Source organism: Tribolium madens, unplaced genomic scaffold (genome assembly GCF_015345945.1).
Source record: "Tribolium madens isolate multiple individuals breed KSU strain unplaced genomic scaffold, Tmad_KSU_1.1 Scaffold_11;HRSCAF=98;Tcas5.2_LG3b, whole genome shotgun sequence".
NCBI classification, from domain to species: Eukaryota; Metazoa; Arthropoda; class Insecta; order Coleoptera; family Tenebrionidae; genus Tribolium; species Tribolium madens.
The window spans coordinates 8677622-8692442 of record NW_025400975.1 but is presented as its reverse complement, the minus strand read 5'-3'; the positions used below and the strand labels follow the sequence as shown (position 1 = coordinate 8692442).

At 29.6% G+C, this 14821-nt stretch overlaps 2 protein-coding genes across 3 annotated transcripts in view; both read left to right on the top strand.

The window, feature by feature from the left end:
• The window catches only part of LOC123006499 (UDP-N-acetylglucosamine--peptide N-acetylglucosaminyltransferase 110 kDa subunit), a 28314-nt gene extending 25072 nt beyond the window's left edge, over window positions 1-3242 (top strand). For both annotated transcript variants that reach the window (XM_044401153.1, XM_044401067.1), the window contains 2 exons: window positions 351-1018; window positions 2901-3242. In XM_044401153.1, coding sequence (XP_044257088.1) covers window positions 351-1018; window positions 2901-3066 — 834 coding nt within the window. In that variant the 3' untranslated portion in view covers window positions 3067-3242. The remainder of the gene's footprint in view (window positions 1-350; window positions 1019-2900) is intronic.
• A 1272-nt stretch (window positions 3243-4514) lies between these two features.
• On the top strand, window positions 4515-12106 carry LOC123015908. The gene is made up of 8 exons (XM_044415971.1): window positions 4515-4990; window positions 7419-7687; window positions 7738-7982; window positions 10487-10669; window positions 10822-10911; window positions 10961-11146; window positions 11196-11295; window positions 11457-12106. The coding sequence occupies exons 1-8, from the start codon at window positions 4699-4701 to the stop codon at window positions 12087-12089; spliced, it is 1998 nt and encodes a 665-aa protein (XP_044271906.1). The 5' UTR covers window positions 4515-4698; the 3' UTR covers window positions 12090-12106.
• Window positions 12107-14821: the final 2715 nt, after the last annotated feature.

Below are 14821 nucleotides of genomic sequence, written 5' to 3'. Positions count from 1 at the left end.
ATTTTTTTAAAAATACTGACATACTTTTTTCATTTGCTGCTCTTTGACATTACAATAATGACTGTTGTCTTATTTGACATAATGCTACTAGATTTTACTTTTTTTCAGCTTTGATATTTTTTTGAAATAACAAAAAATGTGGGTTCCAATTAAAATTTAAGTCCAAAATATACTATGACGTTCAAAAAAATTCTAAAATTGCTATTTAATTATTTTTTTTAATTATCGTAATCTATAAAAAAAAATCTATAGCACTTGCCGTTTTTTGAGTGTCGCTGTATTTATATAAAAATTTATTTAATATAAAGTAGATATTTTCTTTAACGTATTTTCTCTAATTTTGCTGTTAGGCTGCAAAGATGGTGGAAATCAGCCTGAAGGTGGCGGAGCTCCCCACCACCACTCCCATCGAAAACATGATCGCATCGGGCCAAGTCCAGACCTCCCTTAACGGAGTAGTAGTCCAAAACGGTTTAGCCACGACTCAAACCAACAACAAAGCCGCAACTGGTGAAGAAGTCCCCCAAAATATCGTAATTACGACTCGACAACAATATGGACTTCCTGACGACGCAGTCGTCTATTGTAATTTCAACCAATTGTACAAAATCGATCCAATGACATTGCACATGTGGGTCAACATATTGAAGGCTGTGCCCAATGCAGTGTTGTGGCTGTTGCGCTTCCCGGCTGTTGGCGAGCCGAATTTACAGGCGACAGCCCAGCAATTGGGACTTCCACCCGGAAAGATTTTATTTAGTAATGTGGCAGCCAAAGAGGAGCATGTGAGGAGGGGGCAATTGGCGGATGTGTGTCTGGATACGCCGTTGTGTAATGGACATACGACCAGTATGGATGTTTTGTGGACGGGGACACCGGTTGTGACCTTCCCGGGGGAGACTTTAGCCTCGAGAGTAGCCGCGAGTCAATTAGCCACACTTGGGTGTCCAGAATTGATAGCACGGTCCAGGCAGGAATATCAAGAAATTGCTATTAAGTTAGGAACAGATAAGGAATAGTAAGTTTTAGGCCCAGTCAAATTAGACAAATCGGTGGGAAAAAAATCCTAGAGTTGGATTTTTTTTAAACGCTTTCTTTATACTTGGGTAGACATGTATCAAAAATATATCATATAGGAGATCACATAAATTAACAACTTCATTATGAATATTATAATTGTCAAATCTTCCTGACGTTTAATAATACTTATTCGTTCTCTCTCTTTGTCATTATTTGCGCAGATAGCTATTTTGCCAAAATCAATGCTTGCAGTCTCAACACGAGGAGGAAAATTAATTTCCATTTATTATAATTTCGTTCAAAACTTTTTAAACTTCTCTAATTTTCATTTACAAAATTCTATCAACTTAGTTTTAAAAGAAATAATGCTGGTAGCAATTTAAACTTAGTTACGAGACAAATTAATAAGGTTTAAACATTGAGGATTCTAGTACGAAATACTAGCTTTTTTATCTTCATSRTTTCAGAATATTAATTTACGAAATGTTTTCAACGGGGCTATTAATTCTTGTTGACGACAGATATTGAGTTTCCTATAATTCCATTAATTTTGCATTGAAACGAACCGTGTAATAAAACAGAARACTAGACTCTACATCAAACTTCTAAAGTTTTGTAATCACAAAAGCTGTTGTTATTGTTGCTAGAACCCCGAGAACCGCCACTAATTTCGTAATAAATCGAAATTTTATCCTGAATTTTGTAATTCTAATTGAGGCAATGATAAATCAAAAGACCGACTGACAAGTGATTTTGAAGAGAAAGAGATTTAATTAAAAAAATAATGAGCTATTTGAAACGTGTGTGCTCTCATTAATTAAAAAAGTTGTCGAAATCTTTATTAATTTTGATCAGTTTCGTATTTAAAATGTTTTAAATGCTCGATTCATTCAAAATGACATCCATTATAATGGGGAACAAATAGTAGAATTCAAGTTGATATATTAGTTACCTCGCCGCCTATTACATGTAGCCAACCAAAGTAATTTCAAGCGCTGATTTTAGTTCAATTTTGAATTAAAAAATAATTCTTGTCTTATTTCACTCGCTTAAAATGCGTCAACTTGTGTGAAGTTAATGGTCAATWAAGTTCTTTTATTTTTAGTGACTTCTAARAAGCTMATGAAAAATTCAAAGAAAGRTTCAGTGAAAAATYTTTTTGTGCTAATTAATGGCGAACGAAAACTTATTTATTTTGAGTGTTTGGCTTAAAACAGCTTTAACTTGTTTTTCCACTTAACTTTGCATTATTTTATCTTTTACACAGCAACCACCAAAATAGCATACATTAAAGGTGTTTTTTTTTTGTCTAAATCTCGGAAATTATCACTCCTATGGAATGGTTTTGTGAACGGGCTTTTTCCCATTTTATATCAGAAATACACGCAGGCAAATGCTAGTTCAGCATATAAGGATTACTCGGAAGACTTTATAGACTCTCTAATGAAGTGTTGCACCCAATAAATTCAATTTGCTTTCAGTTTTTTCAAATCACAAGATTAATTCTGTTTTAAATGCGGATAAAGCACATTTTTTTAAATGATGTTTTTTGTCAGTCCTATAACTCGCTTACAGTTAGTCCTACGAAAAATTCAAAGGACCATTTTTGTTGGAAATTTTGTAGGCTTTAATTTTGATAAGCAGGCCAAAACCGTTAGGAGTAATAGTTTCCGAGATATAAGCAAAAAGACAAAAAAAGACACCTTTAGCCTTCTCCCCCTCCTCGAGCTCGCCCCCACCTTCGGGGACTTTTGATATATGTCTACCCAAGAATAAAGAAAGCGTTTAAAAAAAATTCCAACTCTCTAGGATTTTTTTCCACCGATCGCCCTATTTTGTTGTTTTGAATTGTTTCAAGATTAATTGTGGTGTTGTTTTAGTTTGAAAGCGATGAGGCATAAGGTTTGGGCAGCTCGAACAACATCGCCGCTCTTTGATTGCAAACAATATGCCCAAGGATTGGAATTGTTGTATTGCAAAATGTGGGAACGTTTCGCTGGAGGACTCAAACCCGATCATATAACTGACACAACCGCTAAGAAATAAAACTGTGGGACTGATATTTACTCATCTAAATTATTTTGTAATTTCTAGCTTTGATGAAGACTCGAGATTTCATCATGATGTATATTTTAGTTCAAGTTGTATGCAATTTACTATTGAGTTGTGAAATGTGACATACGATCGCTGTGTTGTATTATAATAAATTTCAACAAGTTCAAGGAGTGTTTCATTTTGATTTTTTAGCTTCTAAATTCCCTAGAATTCCCTAAACTACTTAAAAAATTAATAAGATACTATTTCATTGGCCTATTTTGTTGAGGTAATATAATATAAATACGACATAAAAAAATAAATTTTACTAAAGGAATAAAAAAAATACAAGTCAATTAAAACAAATTCAAATAAACGTGTCTATTTAGATACCTACTTAGATTTTATTTATACTTATAAATTATGGGATTTCATTAATTTTGAATATACGTCTAACTCGGCGAAGTTACAATATTCATATTAAAAATTTTTGTAATTTTTGAAACTGCCAGCAGTGTGAAAAAAATTGAGATTTTCACTGAAAATGTAAAACATCCCTTTTTGTTAGATTTGTTAGAAAAATCCCTGAAACTAGGGAAAAATTCCCTAATCTGGCATCACTGGGGATTGCTTGTTTAAGGGCTTAATAAATATTTCATTTCTAAAATGGTTTAAAAACCACTTGACGCAAACACAGTAATGTCAGGGTTTTTTTTTCATAATTCAATCATCTAGGAAATTTAATTTTTTGCCACATAATAGTAACGAAAAACCAAAAAGGTCATTTTTAGCTCATAATAAAAGTAATTTAAAATTAAATGGCTTTTAATTTAGTATAAGTTGACGATTTTAGAATTTTTCTAAATGTCATAGTTTCATTCAACTTTCTTATTTTAAATTGAGTCCCATTTTTTTTCACTGGTACAGACATCCATCTTCAATATGTTTTACTTTTACAAAATAATATTAAAAAAAATATATTAAAGTTGAAAAAATAAATAAATAAAAACTAATAAAATCTAGTTGCAATGTCATTAGTATAATGTCAAAAAGCAGCAAATAAAAGCATTATTTTTTCAAGTTATTAATAAGAAATGACAATAATAATAATTACCTACAACAAATCAGAAAAACATAATTTAGGGGTATTTTTGTTAGTTAATTTTATTTTTTTTTAAATTTTGTAACAAAATGTACCTAATTGGTGAAGATTTTTTAAAATTATTTTACAATACATGGATAGATACCAGAAACATGTTTAAAAAAAAATTGACATTTATTTTTTGACAGTTGACATTTTTTATGTCTACTTATTTCTTTAAGTAAACAAAATTTTTTTTTGTGAATTTTATTCGTTAAAAACGATCACATTTTTATAGTACTTTACACTGCACTAATTATTTTTTTGTAAGGTAATTTTGTGCAAAAACGCTTGGTTCAATACTTTATTCATACATTCACCCGGTATATATTTTTTATAAACATAACCTAACTTTTTATGTCAAAATAAACATAACCTAGCTTTGTATGTTCAAGAAACGTGTTTCAGTGTTTTCTTTTGAAATATCACGAATATTTGATGAAGTGAAAGTGTCTTGTGTGTTTTTTTTCCCAAATATTTGATTTTTTCAGTTAGGTCAAGAAATGAAAATGCCCCTTGACTCAAATAACTTCAGAGAAATTGTGGTCTCTGCCCCCGATTCAGAGTATCTGTTTGTCAGCATGCAAAATCTCGAAAGCGAAAAATCTGTAATTACTGCAGTGAATAATCTGTTAGCAAATGGGAAAACACGTCTCAAGGGGTTGCAACTCCTGAAGGATTTAATTCTGCACTGTTCTCACGAAGTCTTCGTGGAAAATGCCCTACAGTGGGCGAGCCATTGCACGGTTCACCATGTGGAAGATGGGAGTAAAGAAATTAAATTAAACACTTTAGGTAACTCTTAATTTCTTTAAAAATAAGGAGATTTCAAGGGTGAAACATGAGGTTTTGGCCGAAATGAACGCATTTTGTAAGTCAAATCAGAAAAATTGAAGAATCGTCAAGTTCAAGTTTAACTTTTATTTTTTTTTTTGTTGTTTTTGTTTGTGATTGCATTTTTGGTTTATTGTTTTTTCTGGAGATTTTTTATTGTTGTTTCGCAGTTAGCCTTTACAAAAATACTTTTTTTTGTGTTTAAAGTACAGGAGACGAAACGAGATACAAAATTGCTCGATTTTTTGGACCCAAAAAAAATAGTACGGCGGAGTAAAAATGTTTTACCGTCTCAGTTTCAAATCGTTTTAAATTAATTTAAATTCAACCAGTCTACTAATTGCTTGGAAAAAATGCAAAAATGTTGAGTTTTACATTCTTAATTAGCTGTGAAAAATTAACGACTAAATGTTTCACGAGAAATATGAGAAAAAAAAATATTTAAAATTTAAAATCTGTGCTCCGTTTCATGTTTTTCAAAATGCTGCGAATACGGTTGAAGATACAAGAAAAATGTAAGAAAGAAAGTTGTAGAGAATAAATAGAATAACATTTTCGTAGTAGTTTATTTGGAAATAAGATATTTAAAGCAAAAAAATCTAGTTTCATGCTTTTTACTGCAAGAATGAGACACACTGTATATCAAAAATTATAAAAAAAACATGTATTTAAAATTAAAAGTGGGACGAAACTTTCTCCGCAACATCGTTGATTAGTTGCGTTTTTTAAAAAAAATATAATGAATAATTAATTGATCTAAACTTTGATCTGGTGATTTTTATAGGTACTATGATTTGGTGGAAATTTTTGTAAAAATTCTAATTTTTTATGATTTGTTTAAAAACTTCACAGAAGTTACAGCAGAAAATTAATGTATTTTGTAATAATTCTTATAAATCGAGTAATTCCCCAAATGTTTAATTTGATTTTTTAATTATTGATATAGTAAATTCAGTAAAAGATGATGACACTATTTTTTCGTAATCTTTGAGCATTTTGCGCGTTTTTTATCCACGCAAAAACTCAATTACTAAAATTTTCTCAAAAACAAGTTGAAAAACCGAGAGATAGTTTTGTTTTTCTAAATGTTTCACCCAACAAGTTAAAAAAATAAATCTCTAACATGGGTCAAAAGTACATTATTTTGTCCATTTCTGAGCGTTTTAGTATGTTTTTAGCCAGAAACAGAACTATTTTGCAAAATTTCGTTAAAAACAAACCGAAAATTTATCAAATTAGGCCAAAACTAGTGTTATTTTTGCATTTTTATCGTGTTTCAGCACTCAAATTTTTGCTAAAACTTACTGAAAAATTACCAAATTAGCTTGAAATTGATATCATTTTAGCGTGTTTCGCCCGATTTAGTTCGTTTTTGAACCAGAGACTCATTTATTTTGCATAACATTGTCAAAACATGCACACAAAACACAACAAAAATATATCTAAATTCGTTTGTTTCATTCGATTTAGCTCATTTGCATGAAATTTTATCAAAAAAAATACGACAAAAAATACAAAATATGGCCGAAAATGGTGTTAATTGCCAGATTTTGCTAAAACAAACCAAGAAACATCAAATGAAGTCATAATTTTTGTCCTTATCAAGTTTTTTAGCATGTTTTTTAAGTAAAATCGTTAATATAGGGTGACTGTAAATGATGATCGTTTTCTTTACATTGGTGTCAAATTTAAAATTTTAGTTTGGCAACCTTGACTTTCAAATTTATTTATTTAAATTTATGTATTTAGAATGAAAAAAAATCGACTTTATACTTTTTTCTTAAAAATTTTATTCTCTACAACTTTCTTCTTTATATTTTTCTTGCACCTTTAACCGTATTCGCAGCTTTTTCGAAAATATATTGCTAAATGTTTGAAATTTTTAAAAATATAGTTTTCAATAAAATTGTTGCATTACCTTAATCTCTTATTATTGAGAATTTAATGCTCTATATATTTTTTATTTGCGTTATGTAAACTAGCCATTTTTTTAAATTCATTGTTCTTAAAACTTAAACGGGAAAGGAACAACTGCGCTATCTGGCCTCCCTAACGGAACTATTTTACATCGTGTCGTATCCTAGTCTTTAGGTATCCGTAGTTAAAAGTGAAGAAAAAAGAAATAGTAACGGTCACGTGACAAAATGAGAGTTTTGCTAACATTTTTTGACTTGTGATAAATATTTGCTAATACAGTTATTGATTGCTCTCTTCATCATGACCGGAGCACAATTCCAACTCCGGAAGTTGTATTTTCCGATTAATGGTTTGGTTTCTCCTTGATTGATCCATGTTAATGTAAATAGCTCTTTGGTTGGAATACAATCAACATGTTGATTAATCGACGGTTTCGCAACGAATTAAATTATTTTTCAATTCTGTTTTGTAGCCAAAATTATTGAGAATTCGGGCGAAATCGACGCTTTCAACAAAAAATTCTCCTCCGAGTACCTTTCTACAACACTGAAAGCTTGTCTGGTGACCCACAACAACGATGAAAAATTATCTTGTTTAAAATGCTTGTCTCAATGCATGAAACGGTACCCCACGTGGTTTGGGAACCACAAACAAAAAATCGAAGCTTTCTTAATCGAAACTTTGGACAGTTCGTGTGAAGTGGCCGAAATTGCTGCCACAGCTTTTGTGTATTTTCTCCAAGTAATTTACGATTTTTTTTTGTATGAAAAAATTTCAAGCGGTTTTTTTAGACTGGAGGTGCAGGAGTTAACGGAATTAATCACGTTAATAATTTCGAGTCCCAATTTCGAAAAATCTGTGCCACGATTCAAATTTTGTATGATATGTTTCTCGAAGGTGTATCTGAAATTAACAACACCATGAAAATTGATGGTGAAAGTTTCAAATTTAAGGAACTTTCCGACTCGAATAAAATTTTCGAAGTCACTGGGACTAGAATTTTAAATTGTTTGGTTTTTCTTGAAACGATGCTGGCGTAAGTTGATTTATTACAGAGTAATTCCAAAAAAAACATCACTTTTACAGCTCATTGTTTCCGATTTTCGTAAATTTGAGAAATGATTGTTATAAAACGCCAATTTTTTATCTTGAGGCAAAAAAAATATCTTAAAAACAGAATGATTTTTTTTTCTACAATCATGAAAAAAGTTGTGCTTTTCACATTGAAATTAATACGCGAAATTGGTCATTTGCCAATTATCGAAGAAATTAAAAAATCAAAACTTATTGGAGTGCAAAAAACCTAGAAAAGTGTTAAAACGCTGTAGATACGCGAGAAATTAATTTTTGAAAAATTTTGTGAGGAACTGTCGGCGGCGTTGTGGTGTAGCGGCATAAGGTCTCGTTTCCCGACAGGTAGGTCGGGATCGAACTTCGGTAAAGTCAGCAATTTTTTTTCTCTAATTCAAACTCAAATAAATGTCAAAAGATGGTGGGCCAAAGTTAAAAATGTGCACATGTTCCAATAAGTATAACAAGAGAAAGATAAACGCATAAAAGCAAAGCATAAGAAAGAGAAAGAGTAAAAGAGCAGAAAAAACAAGGGTTTTTTAATCGTTATCTCGACTCTTAAGAAAAATTCAGATACTAATAATTCAAATAAGTGTCAAAAGATGTCGCCTGAGTGCTTTAAAACATGCAACATGTTCTAATAAATATAGTTTTAACTGAATTTTTGTTGACCAATTATTAATAAATTGTTCTAATAAAACAGATAATTTCCAATAATTTATTACTATTTATTTTTCTAAAAAAATATTTAAAATAAATTTAAAGAGAAATTGTACTCTTTACATTTTATCCTCTTGATATTAAGATAAAAGTGTGTAGATTTCGCGTTCTTTTGCGGTTTGCTAAGGCTAAAACAATATATTAAAGAATCGCAAAGTATGGAACCAAACGTATTTTGGTTATATTTATTATTTTGATAAATGATAAAGTACTGAAAAAATGTGACTATCTCCATTTTATTTATATCGAAAAAAAATTCTGTTTTGAAGAAAGAAAATCGCATAACTCAAAATATTTGATTTTTTTAAATAATAGATATTTTTTACAATCATGAAAAAAGTTGTACTTTTCACATTGAAATTAATACGTGAAGTTGGTCATTTGTTGTGCACAGGACAATATTTTACCAAGAATCGAAAAAATCAAAAAATCAAAAGTGCAAAAGACCTAGGAAAGTGTTAAAACGCTGAAGATACGCGAGAAATTAATTTTTGAAAAATTATAAGGTCTCGTTTTCAGACAGGTAGGTCCGGGGATGGAACTCAGGTAAAGTCAGCATTTTTTTTTCTAATGCAAACTCAAATAAATATCAAAGAAACTTAAAAATGTGAACATGTTCTAATAAGTATAACAGGAGAAAGATAAACGCATAAGAGCAAAGCATAAGAAAGAGAAAGAGTATAAGAGCAGAAAAAAACAAGGATTTTTTATCGTTATCTCGACTTTTAAGAAAAATTCAGATACTAATAATTCAAATAAGTGTCAAAAGATGTCGCCTGAGTGCTTTAAAACATCTAATAAGTATAGTTTTAACTGAATTTTTGTTTGCCAATTACCGTTATTAATAAATTGTTCTATTAAAACACATAATTTCCAATAATTTATTACTATTTATTTTTCAAAAATCAATATTTAGAAACAAATTTATACCCTTTAGATTTTAATCTCTTGATATTAAGATAAAAGTGTGTAGATTTCGCGTTCTTTTTGCTAGTCTAAAACAATATTTTAGAAAATCGCAGTGTTTTTCAAATTGTCAACAAAAAGTATGGAACCAAACGTATTTTGGTTAAATTATTTGTTATTTGAAAAAACTAATGATAAATGATAAAGTACTGAAAAGATCTCTATTTTACTTAATTTTTATCGAAAAAAATTTCAAATAAGTTGTTGTTTTGAAGAAAGAAAATCGCTTAACTCAAAAACAAATCTCAAAATAGGTTCACATTTTTTATAGCACTTTAATTTTTATTAATTATTATTTTCCGAAGACAAATAAAAAATAAACTCTTGGTTCCATACTTTTTGTTCCCCTTGTATAGCAAAACGTAATATTTGAATTATTTGAAACTACTACATCTAAAGAGATATTTTTTGAATACATATTATTGATAGTAAAAAATAATAAAACATAAGAAAGTTAGAACAATTTAATTTATTAATTAAGGTAATGGATAATTTTAAACTCCTATTTAGCTTTCATTGAAACGATCCCTGGGTTATATTACATTTTTTTTTCAGCCATTTTTGCGTTTTTACATGAATTTTTTGAGAATTTCAAAAACCTGCATAATTATTTTTTTTTGTATTTGCAAAATTATTTGTTAAAAACAAGCTTCGAGGTACTTAATTTAAAAATAAAAAAACGGTAAAATAGTGTCACCTCGAAAACAATGAGATTTAAAAGTGATCGTTTTGGAATGAAACTACTCTAATCGTTATTATCCTCGATTAAACTCTTATTTTTAGTAAACAATACACTGTTGAAAAGCGAATAGTTCCAAAATTCGTCGTTGATATCATTTGTAGAGGCCTCTCGGTGCATTTATGTTTTACAAAAGAGATTATCACAGAGGAAGATATAAAAAAATCAATTTTATTACGAAATATCCAGATGCGATTACTCAAACTCCTTCGCATTTTCACCATGGGGTGAGTAAGACAAATTCCATATTTTAAAGGTGATGTTCCAACATGAGTGCAAATTCTTGTTTGCTTCTCCTACATGCATATCTAGTTACTTCACTGAAATGAAGCTACACGACTCAATTTGCATACCTTTGTAAATTATTACATTTTTTCAGGTTTCAGCCAAATTTGTTGCCATTTGCCTACGAACTAAAGAAAAGTTTGGCAAACACTGCGAAGCGCAATTGCAATTGTTTCATTGAGTCGTAAGTTTATTTCGGGACGGAAATAGAAAAAATATTGTATTCGTTCCAGATCTTTCAAAACTCAGTTTTATAAAACATTGCAAATTTGGTTAATGATGAGTAAAAATGTGAATGAGACTTATTTGGAGGAGGCTGTAGTGACAATGGCCATTAAAGACATTTCTCCAGTTCGAAAAAATGTCTTACTTAATTTGGATGTGTCAAAAACTAAGTCAAAGGAGGTGAAAAATAAACAGTAATTCTATTTCAATTTTGTGATATTTTTTAATTACGATTTGTCCTAGGGTTTTGGCAAATAGAGGAAATGACTGTATTAGTGCACTAGAAACGTTAAAATGTTTACTGAAAGGGAGTTGTTTGACATACAATCAGACCCTACTACAGGTTGGTGTAACATAACTTGTATTTTATCTTGTGTAGCATTTATATTCTTGCGCATTCGTGCAAGTATTTGTGTGTTTTGATCGGTGTATTGGTCCGAAAAAAGTTTCACTTGCATCGTACCATAGTTTTTTTTTTGTGAATGATTAGAGTCGATTTTTCAGGAAATCGTCTTCACTCTTGTGCGAATTGTCGGTGATCTGCAAATTAGTAAAGTGGTTCTTCCATATGTTGACCCCAAATGTCAAGTCAAGTTGTATGAGGTTTTAATTGCAATTTTCTCGCAAGAGAATGTCAGTTCCTTGCCTTCATTACATTCATTGGTCATGATTTTTACCAATGGAGCAAAGAGTTCCAATCATGGGATATGGCAAATGTCAATGGAAGGATTAGACTTGTTGGAAAAAATTAGTCAACCTGTTTGTGCTTCATTGTATGTTTCTGAGTCTAAATCGGATCAGCAAGTCGGTTCTTCTGATTTGCTTAGTTTAGAAATGGATGTAGAAGTGGAGGATAATAATGTTGATTCTAAAGTGTCTCCAGAGAATCATGAAAGTGACACTGAAAAGAAAATTCATATTATAAGTGATATTGTGATTTCTCAACCAAAAGTTGTTCAGGAAATGGAAGTTGTTGAAAATAATAGTGTTGTTGAAGAAGTAGCGAATTCGGTGTCGTCATCTAATGACTTAGTAATGGAAGAAAAGCCAAAAAAAATCTCCATAGAAGTCAAGGATGACAACGATGATAATTTAGAAGATATGTTTCATTCTTTTCATGACGTAGTCCAGGAATAAATTTTAGTTTCCATTTCTATTTGTCTTTTCTTTCCCTGTTCTTCTATAAGAAGTTAATTGAGGTAGATAACATTACAACTTTAAAAAATAGTTCGTTTTGTGTTTGTATGCTATTTTTTCTATTTTGCACGTTTTACGTACTTTTTTAACATAAAAATTCGATTTTCGAAGTGTTAAGTCTCGTGTATTTTCCAAAATTTTGTTGAATTTACAATAAATACTGAAAATATTTCATGCACACCACTTAAAATGAGAGAAATGGCTGCTGAAAATCACCGTTACCAACCTATAAAAAGTAAGTATTGTTCTATTTCAGCCGAAATGGTGTTGAAAAGGCTCATTAAAGCATCGGTTTTGGTATCGAAATAAGCTTTCTTTCAGACGCAAAATAGAAATATGAGGTTTTTTTGGAATCAGTAAAATTTAGGACTTTTAGAAATGAAAAAAAAAAACGTTTAGTTTAATTTTTTTAGTACTATAGGAAAGCATCGTTAATTTTCTAAATTATAATAAGAAAGTCATTGTCCTACGATAAATAGGTTTCGAGAAAATTGCTGATAAAGTTAATAACATTCAAGTAGATAATCGACGAAAGTTTTACGAATTTTGAAGTTTTCTTTACACCAATCAACTTCCTGGAATATTTTACATACGTATTGTTTAAAACATTAACCATTTTGGATATAGTCTTGACAAAATAAGAAAAAGAGTAAAGGTAAGTAAAATGAAAAGTATACTAAAAAAAAAGAACAAAATTTTTAAAATAATTAAAAAAATTTAGTGTAAAACGTAAAAATAAAAATTCTAATTTAAAAGAAATATATTTTTTACTTGATACATTCCCAGTTTTTGATTACTCTCCTTTTCCTGTTCAAGTTTGCTTTATTTGAACTACGACACTAAGGATGTTAGTTATTGAATCCGTCCTTACATTTTCTTGTTTGAGAGGAATTCCAATTTCCTGTTTTTCCTCTCTTTCACATCGATTCTGGAATAAAGATTTCATCTCAACCTAAACCACGTCTATTGCCATCTCGTGGTTAATGGTTTAGTTTAAATTAGAAAACTTTATTTCATAACAAACACTACGTTATTGTTGTTTACGACTGTTTTAAAATGGATTTTTTTCTACAGCTGTAAATCCATACATAAGACATTCAAGTATTGATTGTTAGAGAGCGGTTGTAGGCTTTTAAAAAAGATAATTTTAATAGAAATATACAGGCTGTCCCAACGAGTTAAAAATAGATAGATACTAGTCTAGTAATTTAAAATATAATTTTAATTATTTCTAGGATAATAACTTAAGAATTAGGAAAAATGAGTTATTTCAACCAATTATTTTTACCAAAAAAAATTCAAAAGTTTTTGTAACAATATTAAATAAAAATATTGAACACCATGTTCCTACTTTTTTAAGTTCTCTAAAAACCAAAAAAGATATTTTTTCTTGTGTACTAGGTGTAATTTTGAAGCTAGTTCAACGAATTTTTTGAAAACGGTTTTCCATATTAACACCATATTTTTCAATAAGACACGGAATTATATCGAAATATTTAGACAAAAATATACCGAAAAGTCACCAAATTAAGTAAAAAATAATGAATTTTGCTTGTTTACATCACGTTTTTTTGTAAGATTCTGTTAAAACATATTGAAAAATTACCAAATTGACACCAAAATTACTTTTTTTACGATTTTTTGAGCGTTTTAGTACGTTTTCCAATTAAAAATTTTGAAAATTATTTCGTCACGAATCGCTAAATTTACTCAAAAATGGTGTTCATTTTACTTTTTTAGATTATGCTAAAAATTTTGTTCAAAAATAATAACATTTTTCCGTTTTAGGATGTTTTTAGTCAGAATCGCAATTGTTTTGAAAATTTTCGTCGAAAATGAGGTAAAAAATTAACAAAAACTATCACAAAACTAAAATTATTTTTGCTTCTTTGGAGAGTTTAAGCATGTTTTTGAGGCGAAAGAAAAATCATCTGGTTGCTTTTCCAAACGTTTTAGCAGATTTTTCAATCAAGAGCACAAAACTTCGTCAAAAATAAGCCGAAAAATCACATAATTAATTCGAAAATTTTTCAATAAAAAACGCAATTTTTTCGCAAAATTTTGTCAAGAATACGTCGGAAAGTAATTGAATTAAATAAAAATAGTGTCATTTGTGTTTTTTTAAACATTTATTTATTATTTTTTGTTTATTTTTTTAAACATATTTTAACACCTTTATCCGCTGTTAACTTTTAACAAACTTCTTAATTTATTAATCTTTACAAATGCAAAACACTAAAAAATAGCTACAGCTTGAAATTCTGTACTTTCTTTTTTGCAGAAGTAAAAAAAAAATGTTCTAGCTGTCTTAGTTTTTGCGTATTAAATTTTTAAAAAGTGCATGTTTTCGGCAAAAAACGTCTTATTTCTAAAACAAAGCGAAATCGACTAATAAAAGTTTAGCGTAAAAACACAAATTTGTATCGTAACTCATTTTTGGGACACGCTGTATAGTTGAAAATAATTTCAGATGATGGACTAAATTATCATCCAGCAATTTCCTATAAACATGTTTTAAAATTTTATCGTTTAAAGCTCAATTTTGGACTTTACCAGCTCGCTGGGACACCCTGTATAATTTTTTTTAATTTTACCATTTCAAGGTCACTTGGACTTTTTCAACTCGCTGGGATATGGTGTATAATAACGAAATAATTAATTTATCTAAATGG

Bases quoted from the DNA above. Each gene is read 5' to 3' on its own strand.
- LOC123015908 (XM_044415971.1), top strand. From the start codon at position 4,699: ATGAAAATGCCCCTTGACTCAAATAACTTCAGAGAAATTGTGGTCTCT. The intron at 7,688-7,737 runs GTAATTTACGAT...CGGTTTTTTTAG, and splicing joins CTTTTGTGTATTTTCTCCAA to ACTGGAGGTGCAGGAGTTAA. The intron at 10,912-10,960 runs GTAAGTTTATTT...TATTCGTTCCAG, and splicing joins TGCAATTGTTTCATTGAGTC to ATCTTTCAAAACTCAGTTTT.